The sequence below is a fragment of the Rhincodon typus genome, chromosome 1 (assembly GCF_021869965.1).
Source record: "Rhincodon typus isolate 14 chromosome 1, sRhiTyp1.1, whole genome shotgun sequence".
NCBI lineage: Eukaryota > Metazoa > Chordata > Chondrichthyes > Orectolobiformes > Rhincodontidae > Rhincodon > Rhincodon typus.
The window spans coordinates 117833524-117854447 of record NC_063332.1 but is presented as its reverse complement, the minus strand read 5'-3'; the positions used below and the strand labels follow the sequence as shown (position 1 = coordinate 117854447).

The 20924-nt window shown below is 39.3% G+C and overlaps 2 protein-coding genes across 6 annotated transcripts in view; both read right to left on the bottom strand.

Moving 5' to 3' along the window:
* The window catches only part of LOC109936240 (protein ZGRF1), a 446880-nt gene that overhangs the window by 260818 nt on the left and 165138 nt on the right, over window positions 1-20924 (bottom strand). The gene's annotated exons all lie outside the window — the stretch shown is intronic.
* The window catches only part of ap1ar (adaptor related protein complex 1 associated regulatory protein), a 69423-nt gene that overhangs the window by 7499 nt on the left and 41000 nt on the right, over window positions 1-20924 (bottom strand). For 2 of the 5 annotated variants that reach the window (XM_048601396.1, XM_048601389.1), the window contains exons 6-8: window positions 19640-19783; window positions 13904-13968; window positions 9773-9849 (exon numbers count right to left, since the gene is read on the bottom strand). In XM_048601396.1, coding sequence (XP_048457353.1) covers window positions 9773-9849; window positions 13904-13968; window positions 19640-19783 — 286 coding nt within the window. The remainder of the gene's footprint in view (window positions 1-9772; window positions 9850-13903; window positions 13969-19639; window positions 19784-20924) is intronic. The other 3 variants (XM_048601407.1, XM_048601402.1, XM_048601413.1) reach the window with 2 other exon arrangements.

Sequence of the window (20924 nt, the reverse complement as noted above, 5' to 3'; positions counted from 1 at the left end):
CACCTCTTTCTAAACTGCAATTAACGATGGGCAATAAACACCAGCCTTGCCAATGGTGTATATGTTTGTAAATGATTAAAATCAAACCTAGCCAATAGTAACAATACACTTCAGTTTAAGGTAACATAACAAGAGATCACAAAATAGCAAAAGGAGAAATTGCTGACAAACTGATTTCAAGGAAAAATGGAGCACTGTTTAACTTGCAATCATCATTTCCAGTTTAAGCAATTAAAGCAAGAGAGGGCATTCACAGAAGAGATAGTACAGGTATAATTACTACATATTCTTTTGAAGGGAAAAGGTAGAACACCTAAAGAATACAGCCTGGATGAAGAAAATCAAAATTTAAACGGAACTGAGAACGGAAGAGCTATGTTAAGAGTATGGTTTAGTTATTAATCAATAGGATATGGAAAGTATAAAAATCAATTGAGAATATTTAATACAGGAAGCAGAGATTAGCGGGCAATATAAAACTGACCCCAAAGCATATAAACATAAAATGTCCAAGTGGTTAGCCAAGAAGTAAATGTTGATTTTATTGAGGATCCTTAGGGGAATTTGCAAGTAGTTGCAGAGGATATGGCAAATATTAAACAAGCACTTTGTATCTGTCTTTACAGAAGTGGATAATTTGAAGATTTTTTTTTAAAAAGAGGATGGGGAAGTTCTGAATAGGATATCAATACACAGATAAGTCACAGTAAAAGGAATAGCATTACTGAAAATCGGTTACCTCACCCAGATGGATTATGTTCTTGGTTGCTGACAGGAATTGGCCACATTCTTTCAAACCTTTGAGTATAGAACTAGTCAGAGTGAATCAAGGCAGGGCTTATGCAGTTAATGGTAGGGAGTGTTGCTGAACAGAGACCTAGGGGTGCAGTTGCCTAGCTCGTTGAAAGTGGAGTCGCAGGTAGACAGGGTGGCGAAGGCGGTGTTGGTAAGCTTGCCTTCACTGGTCAGTGCTTTGAATATAGGAGTTGGGATGTCATATTGTGGCTGCACAGAACATTGGTGAGGCCACTTTTAGAACTGTGTTCAATTCTGGTCTCCCCACTACAGCAAAGATGTGGTTAAACTTGAAAAAGTTCAGAAAAGATTTACAAGGATGTTGCCAGGATTGGAGGGTTTGAGCTGTAGGGAGAGGATGAATAAACTGGAGCCTTTCGCCTGGAGAGTCAGAAGCTGAGGGGTGACCTTATAGAAGGTTTATAAAATCATGAGGGGCATGGATAGGGCGAAGAGCCAAGGTCTTTATCCCAGGGTAGGGGAGTCTTAAACTAGAAAGCATAAGTTTAAAGTGAGGGGGGAAAGATTTGAAAGGGACCTAAGGGGCAGCTTTTTCAGAGGGTGGTGCGTGTATGGAATGAGCTGCCAGAAGAAGTGGTGGAGGCACATGTCATTTAAAAGGCTTCTGGATGGGTACATGAATAGGAAGGGTTTAGAGAGAAACAAGGTAAACGCTGACAAATGGGACTGGATCAGTTTAGGTTATCTGGTCAGCATGGACGAGTTGGACCAAAAGGTCCATTTCCACGTATGGAGGATTACTCACATCCTAACACTATTCAACAAAGCAGAGAAGTTATAGGCCAAATAGCCAAACATTTTGGACAAGTTTTTGAAACCATCATCAGGAACAAAATAAACATTAAATTTAGAAAGGCTTGGGTTACTTGAATACAGCTAGTGTAAATTTCTCAAAGACAAATTGTATGACTATCTTGCTTGATTTTTTTTGGGGGGTGGGGTAACAGAAAACATTGTTCAAGGTACTAAATGGACAATATGCAGGTACATGAATTTTTGGAAGAAATTCAAAAATATGACACACTGGAGGTGGAAACCTTTAAAAACAAGGGGAATGGTAGTATGGCTCAAAAAAGGCTCAGTGACACAAGTAACGATTGGTGGCAAACTGGGAGCAGACTTTCAAGGGGCTGCATGGTTTATTCCTTCTCCTTGTTCATAAAATGCTGTGGACGTTGAAAATCTGAAATTAAAGGAAAAACAGAAAATCCTGGACAACCCAACACAGCAAGCAGCATTTGTGGAGAGAGAACCAGAGTGAATGACTATGACTGCAGAATGAGAAAGAACAGCAATGCTGGGAGGACACCCAGAATCACGCACTCCATCCTGTAATGAATGTATAACTGTTTCATTAACTTGGGTCAATATTCACGAATTCTAGGTGCAACATCAGCAAATAACTCCCAATAATTCTAGATGGTGTCCCACCATTACCTTCTCTGAAAACTACAGCAGGGCAATAAATGAGGCCATGCCAGCACCATCCAAATCAATAACAAAAATCTGACAAGTACTCTATATTTTCTTTACCTATTCTGTTGATGATTTCTACAAAAAGAAAACATTTTTCAAACAGGAAATCCCTCAAATAAAGCCATACTGGCTGTCTTAATTAACCTAAAAATTTCAAACACTCACTCATTTGATTTAAAATTATTGACCCTTTATACTTTATCCACACAGTATTACAGTTAAATCTACCAAGTTTGTCCTTCTCCAGAGGAAGGATAAGTGATTGTTGGAGTCAATCATCCCAAACTTTAACCTTTCTGGAGGAGTTCAAGCTGATTCACTTTCAGCTGCTCCATTCAAGACCTTCCTTCCAACACAAGGTCAGATTTCAATCACAATGTTTTAAACAAAGAAGTCTGTAACCACATACAGAATGATATAGACAATATCTAGACTTGGGTTGATACATGGAAAGTAGTATTCATTCCACAAGTGACAGACAAAGACCATCATCAACAAGGAAAAATTCAATCCACTCCTTTGCCAATCAAGTCCAAGAAGGCAGTTAACCATCACCTCAGAAGCAACAAATTCTGGCCTTTCCAGTGACACTTCTATGCGATAGATTTAAAAATAAGTATTACTGAGCAAGAGTCAATGTCTTGTGGCATAATTCAGGTGTCTAAACTGGCTGAAGTTTTGAACCATATTCTCCACTATCTCCCCTGACTTTTTCCACGCATGTCCACGTCATAGCCCTGCTGACTTGTGCTCCTAGTGTTCTGTTTATTCTTTCAAAACCATTCCTTTACTCTTGGTACTTCACATCTGCATGTAGTATCTCTACTTGCACATCATTCATGAAAATACTAAGAGTACTTATTTTACCAAAAATTGGTTAACTTTTATCTTCAGTTTTACAACCTTCAGTTTTACAACATCTGAGTGATTCTAATTTAAAAAATTTATCTTCAAAAAAATACATCAGCTTTTTTTTTAAATGATATTAAACTTGAGACCTTCTAAACTAATGTGTTTTCTACATTATCCACGAGTACCTTTAGTATCAGTGTGATGTGGCTGTACTACTATTACTTAAGCATCTGTTCTGGTTTAGACCTGTTAATTTTTTGATGCCACTCTAGATTTTAGTTCATATTCTTTATGCCATGTGGTTTTATTTTTCAAATGTTTCCTATTTGACTATGTCCCATTGCTGATCTGTTGGCCTGGTCATCTTTCTGGCCTATGAATTTGTTCCAGATCCTCTTTTAACTTTGCTATCTCACCCGAAATTGTTTCAGAAATATTTGGCCAAATCTCGTGGGTAAAATACTGTGGTAACAGATTATTAAGGACTGAGTTGTCTAAAACTTTCAGGACAATCAAAAAACCCCACTACTGCTGCTTGCTTTCCACCATTCTGCTGTCTGACTTGCACGTAGTATCTCCATCACTTTTAAAGGAATTGCTGGATTTGATTATTAATTGCTAATTAACCTCACCATAGAAAGCTGCAATTAAGTGCAATTTATTGATTGTTAATGCAATGCCAAATCAACCTGACAATCACTTCTTTCACAACATCTTTACCTCAGCCAGGAGGTTTAGGTTCAAGTCCCAACCTGCTCTAGAGGTGTGTAATAACATCTTTGAAAAGGTCAATTATAAAATATCAACCTCTCTGGCCCATAAAGGGATCAATTTAAACCATTCAACCATATTCCTGCATTCAGTCAATTGAGGGATTTAAAGAAAAGGTTACAATCACATTTCCTACGTTTTCTTCAGGTTTCATAAACCCATTTCAATTTTGAAACGGCATCACCTACGGTCTTAAATGTGGCAGGCTGATAAAACAGAGGGCTGAGTTTTCCCATTTTCAGTTGAAGTATCTTGTCAAATGTGATTCATGGTGATCTGTCTGCCATGGCTCACAGCGACATTCCTCATGCAGTCACCCGCACTTCATCTCACTAATTATGCAAGCAGACTCTTTCGCGTGCAATCATGTGGCAGAACAGACATGAGCACTCGCTGCTGTCAGGATCTTGGAAGGTTTCACATTGCTGGCAAATACTTAAAGCCCAGCTGCACACCACTTCAAACAACCGAAGCCAGGAACTGTTCCCCACGATGTGACGCTCCACCATTATCATGGCCCTAAAAAGGCAAGGTAGCTCCTTGCTTTGTGGGCACAGACCAGGTGGTGCAGGTGGATGGGGAGGGGAGGGTTGCGCCTTATCTTGTTGACAGTCAGAGGGGACAACACCACCAGACGTAGTCAGCTTGGACACTGACTACAGCCCACGTCAGTGGTGCGCCACATGTGAAAAGTAATACACAGCAGTGCGGAAAAAGGTCGACAATCTTCTGAGCTCCACAAGCATCTTTTCTCTATTACCTCCCCCACACAGGGCCATCGCTCACTTGAACTTTACCACTGAATATGCATCTCACCAAGGATGCGGACTACAAGTCTTTAAAACAAAAAGTGCATGCATCATGCTCACTCAACCTGACCCACTTCATTCTCCCAAACTACTAACATTCCCTGCCCTGTGTCTACTATTCCCCCACGTGGGACACTTCAAATCTCCTGTTCCTGCATTATCACCAACTTCTCGTGTCTACTTGTATCATACTTAAGTCTCATTGCAGGAAAGATTCGCCAGTCCTCAGACTGATGTCTCCACAGCGCACACACTCACGTGCCTGTAATCCCCATATGGGTTGTACTTGGTCCATGACTGACCATGTCCCAATCACCAGACTGCCAGGATAAGGATCCCTGGATTCTGGTAACCCAAATGCCTAGTGGTGATGAAACCCCAGAGGAGATTTGAACAATCCCCTTAAATGATCGTGGCAGCATCTCCTGATCTCCTTTGACTTTCAGATGTGGTCATTTGCCTGAAGCATATGCAGTGCAGTAAACTGTTAGCACATAAATGTAGCATGACGCCATATAGTGACATGTTCAGGGCTTCCTACTGTGACAAGTTGCTTGCCTGTCCCGCTGCATTAAAAAGCAATGCAAGACATTGAGACATTTGGCATGGAAGATACCATGCACTAAAAAGCAATGCAATCCAGAGGCGGGAAACCTGCAAATAAATGGCAAGATGAGTGAATACTAAGAAATCGAGCATAAAGTGCATTTGATTTAGATACCAGAGATGTGTATACATCCTTTACGAAAAGCAAACTGGCAGTCACAATCAAGTCCCAGGTGCCCCTGAGCTCCAAAATAAAATCGTGAAGAGGCTTGAGAGTTTGAGTGATAGCAGACATGATGACCTGGTGAGGCTGGTGGTTTGCCCATTCCGACCTGCACAGTTGAAGCATGGAGGAGGATGGTGCCCATGAATCAGGAAGGGCATTATAGCGAAGACAGAACTGGATGAAGACTGGGACAAGCATTCAGCAAGCTGCAGCTGCCATGTAACATGCCCAGATTTACAAGTCGGGAATTTGCGTTGTTTAGTTTCTCAGAGAAGGAAATGAGAAATTGCACAGCCATGAAGCAAGTTGGGCTGGTAACAAAATGCAAATGCATCAAAATAAGGTAGTTGCTCTTAAATAGCAAGATTCTGAAGTCACTGTTTAAAGCTTAAAAGAAAAAAAAAGGCAAGTTATTCTCTCTCCAAGATCATATTTTTCTTGTAATCACTATTTACCCAAATTTCTTGCCATTGCCCACATCACTCCAGGTAGGGAAAAAGAGAAAGCATTTAAATTGACTTAGCAATACATTTTACAACCTACTTGAATTCAGATGAAAAGGAAGCGAGGGAGGGGTTACAAGAAGTAGTCACACTTACTCCATTTACAATATTTTGTGTCAACGTTATATAATATTAACTGACTAGCTTCCATAGTCAGCTCTGCTCAATGGTAGCAATTTTGTCAATGAGTCCGTGGGTTCAACTCCCAATCCAGAGCTTTGAATGTTTGAAACCTAGCTGACATTATTGTATTGCAGTGATGGAGCACTGCATTCTTGGAGGTGCAATTTTTCAAATAAGTTGTTAAGCCATACCCCTCCGATGGATGAAAAAAAAATCCCACATCAGTATCTGAAAACCTGCAGGGGATTGGACACGGAAGTTATCCTTCAAACATCATGATCAACAGAGATTAGCCAGGCAAGAATCTCATTATTCCTGGCCATATCCTACAAAAACAAAGTATTTGCCATATTTCCCTACAACACTGAGTACTATGCTTCTAAAATATTCTCCAGTTTAAAGGGGGGGGTTTTGAATCATACTGCCACTCGGCAACATGATCTGAAATTGTAATACTAATTTCCATATGTACAGAGATACCTCCAGCTCTACTTCACCAACTCTCTTACTTCTTCACAGTTGCTAAACTATTAGACTGCTTTACTAACATGCAGGACTGGATGAGGGAAAATTTCCTTCTACTAAATATTGGGAAGAGTGCAGCCATTGTTTTTTGTATGCACTCCAAACCCCATCCTTGTCCGTGGCAACAGTCTGAGATTAAGCCATTCTGTTTGCAGTTTTGATATCACACTTGATGCTTTTGACCTCATGTTCTGAATCTCATACCCTCGTGTGTACGTATTGCCAAGTTGTCAAAATTGTTGATATTTGCAGTGATGGCCTTTTTAAATTAATGCATCTTATTTTTCTTTCTTGCACTGCTTCAGTAGATAGCTGAATAATTCCTTGTATCATGCAAATGATTCTATTGCAATTAATCAGTAAATTACTGGTGAAATCATATTTTACTCTAGACTTTTTCAACTGAAAAGGGCATTGGAATTGTACAAATTAGTTCTAAAATCAGTTTGCTGGGTCAATTTATTTTTGTATTTGTTCATAAGATGGGTGTTGCTGGCACAATGACAGGATTTGTTATCCATCCTCAGAAGGCACTCAAATCTCTGTACAGCTTCAAAAAGCATTCAAACATCTTAAAAACTGTTTAACTGATGTATGTAGCAGTCTGTAAGTGATTTATGGTATTCCATAAATATCAGATTGGTTTAATTTTGTATGTAAGTGTATTTGGAGAGACAGATTTTCTCATAAATAACCGCTAAACTTGCAAGCACTAACCTTTAAAACCACAGCACCAGTAGTAGAAACCATCGCAGTTACTTAGGACTTGGAAAGACTGGTAATGTGTCCAAGTCAACTTGATGGCTTTCCAATCCTTACTCCCCTTGAACAATTTAGGAAAATAGGCACAGGCCATTCATCCCCTCGAGTCTGTTCCACCATTCTTAACCAACTACCTCAAAGCCACATTCCTGTAGCATCCCCATATCAGTCTCTCTCGAACTTACTGAATGCTTGAGTTTCTACAGTTCCCCGAAGTTGATATTTTCAAAGATTTTCCACCCTGAGAGAACAAGTCCCCTCTCACCTTGGTCTTAAATGACTTGCCTTTTGTTCCAACACAGATCCCCTCCCCCCAAAGTTTTAGACCTCACAGCCATTCTGTACCTACATTATAGAAATTTCTCAGAGGTCTACACAAGTTTGAGATTTCTTCATTCTTCTACACTACAAAGAATAGAGCAGGTCCCTTCAATCTCTCAAAACCAAAAGAACTGCAGATGCTGAAAATCTGAAACAGAAATTCCTGGAAAATCTCAGCAGGTCTGGCAGCATCTGTGGAGAGAAATCAGAGTTAATGTTTCAGGTGCAGTGACGCTTCTTTAGAACTCTGTTTCTACAATTTCTGGTTTTGCTCCTCAATCACTTATTTGCATAACACTTAACAGAGGCACAGTGCTTTTTCATGGGAAAAAAGGGGAAATAATTTTGGGGAGATGGTTAAACACAAGGTCCAAGACATTCCTTTTTATGGATGTTTTGGAAAATGGAAAGCAATACAGCAAAGCAGAGAGATTCAATAAACTAATTCCACAGGTATAAAAAGCTTCGACATGAATATTCCAAATAAAAATCAGGGATTGAAAGGAGGCACATAGACATAAATCAGTGCAAAAAGTTAAAAGCAGTGATTTTGAGCTGCAAGAGGTTGCAGAACAATCACAAAGATTTGCAAACAAAAATTTTTAAAGCAATATACGGAGATGCAAAAAGCTCGTGGAAATTGAGTGACGAGGAGGAAGCAAAGTGAACAGAAATTGTACGTACAAGAAGGTAGTTTGGGAGTTGGAGAACATGTGAAACTGAAAATATGCAGGAGAGGTTTGGGATAATGGAGTGATTGATTATATTAAAGACTGCAGAAAGGTAGAGGAGGATGAAATACATTGCCACTTTGGAAAAAAAAACAGGCAGAATATCACTGATGATTTTAACCGCAGCATAAATTGTGATGGGAGAATAAGGCAATAACGTTCATAGTAATTACACATTTGAGAGCCTTAGAAAGGTAAGTAGAGATTTGTGATATTTGGAAAAGGTGAAGGAATTCAGTATGAAAATTTTAAGTCTGTGGTTAGGAATAGCATTTTGCAGGTTTGTCCAAGAATAAGCACGACGGAAAGTTTTGAGAGGTGGGTAAAGTAACACAATGACAAAAAAGTGACTGAAATTATGTCACCCATCATCATTTTCAATGGCAGAGCAAGCTTGATGTACTGAATAGTCTACTTCTGCTCCTATTTTCTGTTGAAATTATGAATATGATCCCTGTGCCAACAAGCAAGGTACTGTTATTAATAATTGAGGGATTATACACACAAGTAGATTATAGATGGCAATGCATACGATTCAGCAGGAAGTAATAAAAACTTTGCAATGATATGAAACTAAATAAGAGAAAGCACACTCTGGACTTTTGAACTAGCTACATAACTGCAATCCCTGATCAGAGCCAGAAATTCTGCCATACACCCAGAAACAAAAACAATTAACAGTTTAACTGAAAAAGATTAAGTCTATGTATTGAAGGTACTGTGATAAATCATGAGTGGTCACCAATAAATTTTTACTGCAAGTACATACCATTCTGACATGGACCTATATCATTGTTTGATCAATATATTCGGGTTAATATCCTGGAATTCTCCATTTAACACCATTGTGGGAGCAGCTTCAGTACATGATTTCACTGTTTCAGTAAGAAGATTCACAACAACGTCTCAGGGTAACAACAGAGGAGCCTATGCCATTCTTATTCCAAGTATCTGATTGAGATGAATAAGGGCATTATGCCCTTATTCTAGCACAACACCCAATCAGCACATTCAATTAATGTTGCTAAAACAGTGATTCATATATTTTATTAAATATATGAGGCAAATATCATTTGGCAGAAAATATACAAGGGGTCCCTGACTTACGAACATCTGACTTATGAATGCTCATACTTATGAGCACGATCTCATACATGGTTTTAAAATTTAAAGACCCGATATATAAACATTTCCTACACTTATGCTGCTTTCCAGAGTTCTGACTTGCAAACAAATTGGCTTGCAAACGGACTCCAGAACAGAACCCATTCACAAGTGCCTGTATCCTTATTTTCCAAAAAAAAAACTTACTGTGTTGGTTCCTAAAAGCTTCAGATTGAGATTTTGCATGTTGTAAATATGATTCAAAGTCTTCTTCTCCTGTCTCACTACACAGAACAGAGTAGAAAAGTAAAACAATCCATTTAGTTATGTCCACTGAAGTGCCTGTTCACAGATAATTGCTAAACAGGTAAGTCTTACTAAAACTGTACAAGTCACTAGTCAGATCATGACTGGAACACTGAAAAGGTCCCTTTGTCTAAGGAAAGGTATACTGGCATTGGAGGCAACCCAGACAAGGCTCACTAGGCTAACACATGGTATGGAGGGACTGCCTTACAAGGAGAGATTGAATACGTTGGGCTGATATTCAATGGAGTTTAGAAGAATGAGAGATGACCTTATTTAACAGAATATTCTTAGGGGCTTGACAGGTTAGATTCAGAGAGGTTGTTTCCCCTTGTGGGAGAGTCAAGGACATAATCTCAGGGACAGTGAATCTGTGGAACATGTTGCTGCAGAGAGCTGTTGACACTGGGTCATTAAGCATTTTCAAGGCTACGGTTTAATCAGCAAAGGAATTAACGGTTACAGGGGAAAGCACGAAAGTGGAATTGAGGATTATCAAATCAGCTATGATATTATTGAATGCTGCAGCAGAACTGATGGGCAAATGGCCTACTTCTGCTCCTATGTCTTATGTACATCTGAAGATTGTGAATAATTGCTTCCACCGGGAAGCCATGCCAGCCTCTAAAGCAAATTTGAAAAATATGGGCATGCTCCCCATGATTAACATTGAAGAGAGAAACATGAAACTATGTAGTAGTTTATAATACCTGTTAAATATAAACTTAATTGTAGGTTCTGAACCGCGATACTATCTTGCAGTGATGTATATTTGTAAAATTGACTCTTCAATTGATGGTGCCCGCTGATAAATTTAAAATTCAGGCTGCAGTATTCAACTTTCCAATGCATTGAGGTCCAAATACATTGTAAATATTTAATTAAACTTATGATATTATGTTGGTACTAAAATGTAAAATATCAGTGTATTATAAATTCAACTTGGGAATAAAGTGATAACCAGGCTATAAGTTGATCTTGAATAAATAGGTTATTAATGCAACACATGGTACAGTAATATTAAAGGCAATCTTAAATTATAGAGTTGAGTTTACTCATTTTAAAATGTAGGCAAAAATGGAGTTAGTGTTAAACTTTCTACGTAGCGAGTATGAATTTAGGAACAAATACACAAATATAGAAAACATACATCAAATTGAATTTACATTCTCTAACATACTTCATGCATTTCTGAAACGTAAGGTAAGGATATTCACATGATACAGATACTTGTCATTTTCTTAAAAGATTTTCTCCCTTTAGTCCTCAAAAATAGCCATTTAGACAACTCAAGGGAAGATGGTCAGCACTACATGAAAATGGGATGGTGAAAGCAGAAGACTGATTATATGGTTAAGCTTAAAGGAAGGGACACAGAAGAGTAGAAATAGGAGAGAAAGTAGAATGAAAGTTGGTAGTTGAAGGTTTGGGCAATTTGACTCATTCATTAAGGTTAGGAGAAACAGCCAAGCTGACAGAACAGATGGTTGTTATCTCAGGCGTTGACACCTCTATGAACTCAATACATTTGTTATTAGAGGTAAGAGTGGATGGGCAAGGAAGTGACCATCCAAGGAAATAGGTCGTAGTGGAAAAAGTGAGTTACGTCAAACACTAATTAGTGGATCACAAATTATTTGATATCCCAACCTCATTAAATCACAGTGGGTGCTTCCCAACGGACAGAAATTTTGACATAACAGTAAATTCCACCCAAAGCTATCTTAAAAACCAAACAAATATTTGTGCTTTCTTGGCAGAATGACGATTTGGATCATTTCCTGACATCAGGTTATTTCTTTGTTTGTGAAATGAGACAGCAACAGTCAGCAGATTATGTCGCCACAGATTTCGTTAAAGCTTTAAATTGTACATACTTGATATCACGTATGTACTTTCCAGAAATGTAAATTAACATCTACCAAAAAGAAACAAATAATTACCTTAAGAAAATTATTGGATTTTTCACAATCAGCAAATGGCAGAATTACAAAATATCCACTATGGTTTGTAGTATGTCACTGTTATTCTCTTTGTGAGGATGAAGTCAGAGATATAAAACTAAAAATAAATTAGGGTAAGGAACTATCTGAATTCAATATAAAAAATTAATAAGCGGTAATAGATAAGCAATGAGATTAAAGGCAGACAGATCTCTAGGAGTCAATAGCTTCCACCTCACACTTCTAAAAGTAAGCAAGCCTATTGGTCTAAAGTCAGTTGAGAGAAAGTAACTTGAATGTGTTTTTTGCGATAGAATGACTGAACATTTGGACAAATAACTCATTGTACAAAGTCATTTATATTTGTAAAAGGCAAATCAATTTGAACAAACCAACTCAAAACTTCAGCGAGGTAACAAACAGATTATATAAGTGGTATCAAATTTATATGGACTTCCAGAAGCCATTCAACAAGGTTCACAAAAATAAACCCAGCAAAAAATAGGGCATATGGAATTTGGGGCAACGCATTATCTTGATTTGGAGATAGAAGTAGGGATAACAGGCATGGACTCAAATTAGCAGGATGTGACCAGCGGTGTTTCCCAAGGAACTGTGCTGGGAATTGACTTTTCAATATAAATGAGGGAACAGAGAAACTGATAGAGTTTTCTGCCAACATCAAAAAGGCAACATAGTACATATAATGTAAATGGGAGCAGAAGATTGTATAGGAACATTGATTAAATGAGTGGGCAAAACTGTAGCAGATGGAACACAATGTATAAAAATGTGAGATCATCCACTTTAGACAAAAAGGTAATGTGAATAGTTTCGAAACGGTGAATGTTAAGAGCTGTGAGTGGAAAGAAATTTGAGATCCAAGGACAGAAAACACAAAGCTACAGGACAGGAACAAAAATAATTTAAAAGGATAATGGATTTGTATTCGGTTAAGGGGTGGAAGCAATGTTAAGGCTTTAAAGAGCTTTGGCTAGACTCTATTTAGAACAAGTGTGTTCAGTTCTAGGCATCGCCCTCAGCAAGAATACAGAAGACTTGGAGAGGATCTAACACAGGATTACCACAACAATGCCAGTGTTGAGAGTTAACTTTTGGAAAGGTTGCAGAAATTAGGCTATATCTTGAATAGAGGTGATTAGGAGGAACACTGGGCAAATTCACTACTGTTCAAGAAGCAAGAACTGTTTTTTCACCCACTGAAGTAGCACAGATGGGCCTGTATTTATTCAAAATTATATATGACCTACAAACATGCAGCACTCTTTTGCAACAACTTCGAAGTGAAAGCTTAAATTACAAAATTAGGTATTTATAGGCAAGTTACTTGACCACTGAATGCATTACAAAGATACCAAACATAGATATCATTGAATCCCTGCAGTGTGGAAACAGGCCCTTCGGCCCAACAAGTCCACACCGACCCTCAGAGCATCCCACCCAGACCCATCCCCCTATAACCCACCTATATCTACACATCCCTGAACACTATGGGCAATTTAGCATGGCCAATCCACCCTAACCTGCACATCTTTGGACTGTGGGAGGAAACCAGAGCACCTGGAAGAAACCCACGCAGACACGGGAAGAATGTGCACACTCCACACAGACAGTTGCCCGAGGGTGGAATTGAACCCGGGTCCCTGGCACTGAGGCAGCAGTGCTAACCACTGAGCCACCATGCCGCTCCAGAACCAGGAAAGAACTGATATTTTTCTTCCTTAAAGCACACTGATGTCAATTACTGCCACTGGCCAACTTAGCTCATTGATTGTTGTATGGTTCAGTCGTTAACTGGACCAGTCAAGTTCTTAGCTGGGGAAATATGCACGCAAGCTACCTTTTGATACTTTTTAAACTCCCATATATTTTGCCATTTCAACGTCTTAGGGGAAACAATCTTCCAAAAGAAATAACTAGAATTCATGGCAAGTACTACAGATAATTCTTAATCCCCATTTTACAAAAATTAGATGATAATAGTTTACAATATCTGTTAATGGCAAATATAGTTGGAGCTTCTGCATTTAAAAAATAACTGAGAACTTTAATATGAAAAAGATCTCACCTTGTTTGTTGATCAGAGTTTGAAGCAGACTTGGCCCTCTGTTTCATCTTTTGCAGCCTTTGTTGCTATAAAGCACAGACATTAATTAACTAATCAACTTTAGTCCATTAGTTACTATTACTTTATCTTTCAGACCAGAAACTGGAAGAAGAAATAAGCTGCAAAATATACAAAGTCTAACTTGCAGGTGGAGCCTCTATCAAGGTGGTATTAAATAACAAACACTAGAGAGCAATAAAGCAGAAAGCAAACTACCAAGAAAAGAGAGGAAAAATCTTGAGCAGAAACCCTTGCAAAATAATTTCTAAACAAAATATTCTTTTCATTTCCTGCCTCATGATCAAGTGTCATACCAAATCTAATCTTGGAATACTCCTAATGCAGTCATGAAAACAGGAAAAGTATGCAGTTTCACCAGGTATAATCAGAGCATCAATCAATAAGCTACATTAAAAAAAAACAGGTTGAACTGCAATTTAACTTCTGAAACAACATTTAGATTTTTTTAAAACTTCAAATTGGTTGTTACAATATTACACAGGTGTTTTGAGCAAACAATTTCAGGACTTAAACAACTTATTTTTAAATCAAAATCAACAAACCACAGATGCCGGAAATCTGAAACAAAAACTGAATTGCTGGAGAAACTCAGCAGGTCTGTCAGAAAGCAGAGTTAACGTTTCGAGTCCAGTGACCCTTCTTCAGAACTGGAGTTCGGAACCTCAGTTCTGAAGGGTTACTGGACTCAAAATGTTAACACTACTTTCTTGCCACAGATGCTGCCAGACTTGCTGAGTTTCTCCAGCAATTCTGTTTTTACTTCTAGATAACATCTTTAATATAGGAAAACGCTGAAGGTGCTTCACACAGGAGTGTCATCAGGCAGAGGTGGACATCGAGCCAAACAGGGATGATAGAAATGACAGTCAAAAGCTTGCTCAAAGAGATAGACTTCAAAAAGGTATCTTAAGGATGAGACAGGTAAAAAATATAGATGATGATTTAGGGACAGAGCTCAGGGTCTGCAAGACTAAATGCATGACTATCAATAGTGAAGCAAAAGAGTAGCAAATGCACAAGGCCAGGACTGAAGGACTGTAGTGCGTCGTTACAGGCAGAGGATGGGGATGAGAAGCCCTCCCAATGGAGGGATTTGAACCGAAAAGGAGAGTGTCAAGGCATCACATAGAAACAAAAGAAAATAAGAGCAATAGTAGACCATTCAGGCCTTCAAGCCAGCTCCACCATTCAACGTGATCATGGCTGATCATCCAACTCAGTACCCTCCTCCTGCTTTCTCCCAAAAACCTTTGATCCCTTTAGCCCAAAAAACTATACGCATCTCCTTCTTGAAAAGATTCAATGTTTTGCTCTCGACCGATTTCTGTGGCAGAGAATTCCACACTCTGGGTGAAGAATATTTTCATCTCAATCCTAGACTTATCCTTAGACTGTGATAGTCACAGGTGAAATTGATTATGTGAGAAGAAAGGAGAAGGCCATCTATAATACTAGGGAAGGAGAGAGGGGAGGTGTAGTGAAGCATAGCTGTGAAGGCTGAACAAATCAAATTAGAAATTAACCGCAGTCTTTCTCCCAATTGGAATATAGAAACAGGAACTGAAAAATACTGTCGTGCACTCAGTTAAGACCTAAATGCTGACAGGAAAGACTCATTGCTGAATAAAAAGGTGAAGGAGCTCCATCAACTCCTAACACCAACATTCCAACCACGTGCTGTGCTCCATCTAACTGAGAAAAAGGGCACTAAAGACTCATCAATAGTGGTGATGCTGGTGTGAAGGCTTATGCTATGTGCAGCCACACAGGAGCATTCACAGGCCCAAGTATCTAAAGGTTAAGGTCATGGGACAAAACCGTAATGCAAGCTGGAGATTCCAAAGTTGCAGGGCTATATCACAGGGGATACCAAATGCCAAGAGTCAGACTGCTTTCCATGCAGTCAACGATTGACTCAAAGTAAAGATTGAGGCTAGATTTTACATTGAGGTATGTGGACCTTCGGAATGATGAGACAATTGTGGCGCAGAGGGATTTCTGCCCTAAAGGGAATATTTCCTTCAGATTGTTATAGCACTTTGCTTAGCATAACTTTATTTTTCCCTTTGCACCAAAAACATGTTATTCCATTTCAAAACCAAAGCATCATCACGAACAAACAGAGGATTATGAGGGAACAGTGCTTACATGGCTCAAACTTCCATTTTCAAGGGGCATTCACCTACAACAGAGGAGACATAGAGCGGCTAATCTATGCTGATTGACTTCAGAAACCCTAATATCTCACTTATGCTCCCAATATCCAAAGGTTTCATTCCTCCCTGGCGGGCAGCAGAGATTGACAGCCTCAACAGCACTCTTTTAACTGCTCAACATGATGCACATGCGTGCGCGTAGTACAAAAGTGCCTTTCAAGGTAATCTGCAAGCAAAACAAATAATCAGAACCCTCATCAGATTGAAAGAGATCACAATGCTGTGTGAAAAATGACTATATTTGTGTAAAGCGCCAGTTCATACAGAAGGATGACACCCTTACACCCAAATTGACTTCAATGTTCTTTAATCTTTCATTTCACCTTGGCAGTTGTAGTGGAGCTTCTGAAAGACTGCTCACTGCTTTGCCAGTTTGCCACTGATGACATTGGCAGGTATCCTCTGGTGGTCTGTGGCCTGGAGGTCTCTGCCCTGCTGGGGTGGGGTATCCCTGGACCGGTACAGGCTCAACCTCCATAGCCTGACCTTATGGAGGCATTTAGGACCCTGAAGAGAACATAGGTGCTGCAAAAGGGCACCATGGAGTATCCCAAGATGACACTCTTTCTCCCCCCTGCCCCATTAGTCTGACTTCCCTCATCCCTTGAGGTGACAGGGGAACTGGAGGGAAGTCGAAGACCCTTGACCCCCTCTCATAGAGCCAATAATTGAATGCATCCAAGGCTTGAGAAATGAAGAAAGACTCCCCCTGCATCCATGCACATACGCTGGAACCACAACAGCAGATAGAACTTGGCCCAGCTCTTCAGTCCTTCATTACAGTCAGTGCATGGTCTTTGGCACCTCTACAGACATTTCCCTGCTTGTTTTCTCCATCAGCTCTTCAGAGGTCTACTCCAGTTCATTACTTTTACTGGGGTCAGCAGGGGCCTGTACTTCAGCAAGCCTCTTGGCGTTGGAAACCTTGGCTATGGGACCACGTTCTGGTGAGCACAGCACTGACATGAGCTCAAGCCTTCTCTGGAGAGATTGTCCACTGAGGTGAATGGCACTGCACTGGTGGGGAAAAGGCCCTCAATGGCACATCGTCTGAGACACATACAGTTGCTTTTCAGAGCAGTGATTCAAGTGGCTGGTAGAGATAGCCCTGGAGCTCTTTTGTGTTTTTATTTGGTACTAGGTTGAGTGTGGGATCTGGAGGCTGCGTGAGAAAAAAATACTTTTTTTTAATGGCACAAGCTGCCACCCTTAATCAAGGTTTTATAAACATGAGTGCTTGATGTCCAGAAGTGGAGTAATAGATTTGGAGGCTCTCAGATTAGGTGGTTTCAACTATCCAAGCACCCCTTCAACACTGGCATGTTCCCCTTTTACTCCAGCCAGCTTGGCAACTTGCTTCTTGATGGGGTCCTGGAGCCTTTGTTGAGTGTTTCCTCCAACTCCTCTCGTTCCCAACCATCTGGCCACTTTACACACACACAGTAAGCTCAATTCTTCTCCTTTAGAAGTAAAGATCCATCAAGTGACATTAGCTTGGGTACTTGAGACCTTTGCCTGTGTTGACGGATGCAGTGGAGACATCAATCATCAAATCTCATTGTCTGTGTGATACTTTTAAGAAACATTTGAGGAATGTTGGTGTTATATGGTTCGGAATGAAAGGTGGTTCCATGCTTTGAAGAAGCAATAAATTCTATGATGCATGTGCCTGAGAGTTCGGAGGGGCTCATCCCAAAGCTCTCTTTTCTGGTCAAGTCTTTGTCCCACGTAAGTCTTCGGTGAGAAACAATGCATATGTTCTCCTAGTTGTGAAGATCAGTGAGCTGTTGGTGCGTGAGCCGAGTGTTGAAGCTACTTTTGTTTGAAGTATGAAACTGTGGGGGAGGAAGCATCACTGCGTAACATGTAGGGCTACTTCAGTAGTTACAATTAAATTAACATCAAGGTATCTGATGGAGATGCTTTGTACCCAATCTTGTGTGGGGTTTCCTCTGCAGTGGTAAAAAGAGTAAGAAGAACTGAGTGGACAGGTTTCCATACCTTGGGAGAATGCAGCAGACAATTCGTCTCCTTGCAACACTACAGCCTAGTTCTCTGGAGCTACTCATGGGTGCTGACCTTTGCAGCCACTTCTGCCCAGGCTGCTTTCATCGGTCAGAATGGCCTCTCATTGCTATCATATGGCAAAGAACTAACCCTCTCTCTTAGCTAGCCTTCAGAAGAACCTCTAGGAAAGTTTTACCAAATGCGGTGCAACTTTTTGCCTTGCCTGCAACCTCACAAGGGTAGCTGAGGGTGATAATCCTGGGTTGCAGAGACTGAAGTGCAGTTTGGGTGCCTTTTAAATAATGCACTCAGAAGCTACAGCCCGGAAAGTCCTGGAAGAGAGCAGATCTTCCTGCCTGCCTGTACATAAAACATGGTGATTCATCCACGTACATATATGAAAGGAGCTGAGAAGAATGCAACCATGTGAGAAAAGCCATCCTGTCCCCAAACAGAATTACCTCCCACTTTTAGGTCTGCATCCATATTTAATCTTAAATAAACAAGATTGCACCCTGTGCTTTGGAAATCTGTCAGTGATGCAGATGTATATATGCTTAATCAATTTCATTCATTCACAGATGTGCTCATTGTGGCAAGGCTCACATTTATTGCCAGTTATTATATTAAAGATCAAAATTCACATTAACCTTGTAATCACCAAGCATCAAAGTCAATGTATTAAATGTCAAATGATGATATTTAGCAATTGTTGCTTGTTCTGATAATATCACTGTAGAATAATTGATCGTTGAATTGTAGTTGATGTCAAAGCTATCAAATAAGAATGTGTATACAGGTTGGTAGTAACTCTCTAAGTGAACTGGTTACTTAACCTGGAAACTCTAAACATAAAATAGATTTTTTGCAGATGCACGATTTGGTGGCACAACTGTACTAGACATTATACACCTGCTGTTTAGTCAGGCAAAGGAGAGCTCTGTACTGCATACTTTCAAATTCTTAAACAATGCGCTGTTCACCAGCATTACAGCTTCAATGAAATGTTGATGCTAACACGGAGTAAAACTTTAAAAAAGCTGTCTAGCAGATTATAGTAATCCAAATAAATTTAAGTTTGAAAAGTTGGCTTGCATCAGACCCAGTTATACTGTGGCTAATGTGAAATCCAACATTTCAACTTCAATGGTTCCAACATTTTGACTGTACCCAGACTGACCACCTCAAAATAAAAAGTTATTCTCTTCTTCATGCATCAAGTTGCAGGAATGTCAATGGCAATGTCAATGCACTAATAGTGATAATTTGTCCCAAATGAAAATACTTCTAGCTGCGTATTTATAAATAATAATTAATCGGAGCACAGTCAATATGTTTTGAGTATATTCTACAACTAGATAAAGCTTTGCTGTTGGGGAAAATAAAGCTTGTAATCAAGAGATGTGCAAGTAATTTTGCGGATCATAACCAAACATGGGCTTCATGCCCTCACCTCCAAAAGCTTTTTCTGCTTTGCTGCCCTGGCTGCTTCACGCTGTGCAGCATAAAATGCCTCTTCTTCTATCCTTAACTGCTCCTCTTGTGCAGCTAACTGCATGTGAACGGAATAAAAAGGGTTAACAAATGATAAACCTCTCTAGAAAAAAAACACAAAACAAAATTACGTTACAAGCATTTTGAGCAGTGGGTTAGTGCTCCCACATAAATTTAATACCAAATAAAGAATGAACAATTTAATTAGAAATGAAATGAAAGCAAAGCAAAAGAAAATCATGAATTGAGAAAAATATAAGTTAAAACATAATGAGAGAATGGTGAATTTTACTTTTGCTATTTGCTTCTGAAATATCTGGATGAAATATTCCATATAAGAAAACACAATATTTAGTTTCTAACACAAAGGAAGTGTCAGCGTAGTTAGGAACATGCATATTTTAGCAGCAGGGAAAGAAATTAACCCAATTCTCTTTGCCTCTTTTTAACTTGCCTTCTCAGCCAAACAGTCCCTGATTTTCTGCTCGTTTGGGACAGCGATGTGGCTCATTTTTGCGTGAGCTGTCTCAATGGTCTTCCCTTGTCACTTATTCCATACATTTATTACCCTATGTACACAAAAATTTTAACAAAATACCCAAGAAACTTCTAGTTTCTTATTGCTTTGGTCAAATTATACCTATTTTTAAATTAGTGTTGATAATTTGGAACATTTTCAATACAATATCATTTTTATAACTTTAAATCTGTTGAATCATCTTGACTTCTTTACCAATATGAAAAACAGGCATTTCTTTAATCTTGCCTATAACTTGGATTTTCAATTCATGCTGTACCCTCTCAAGTATGCTCACATTTCCATATCACGGTAACCAGATCTTTTCATTTTTTAAATTCTATCCCTTCTTTGAAAACAAATCAGTAGTCTTCAGTCTTATTACAGCAGCAATGACATATATCTGATTGTGACTTCAACTTTAAAAACAGTGGAAAACTGCCTTCGTTTCTTGTTAAACTTTCCCTTCCGATTCTGTTTCTCTAGAAACTGTTGATTGTCAGTATATGGGTGTCAGTTATCCTCTAATTTATGAGAATGGTGAAAACCAAAACTGTATTCACTTTGATGACGATCTACTCATTTTGGTGACAAACAAGGAAATACGTTTAATCAAGGATAGTAGGAACTGCAGATGCTGGAGAATCCGAGACAACAAGGTGCAGGGCTGGATGAACACAGCAGGCCAAGCAGCATCCTAGGAGCAGAAAGGCTGACGTTTCGGGCC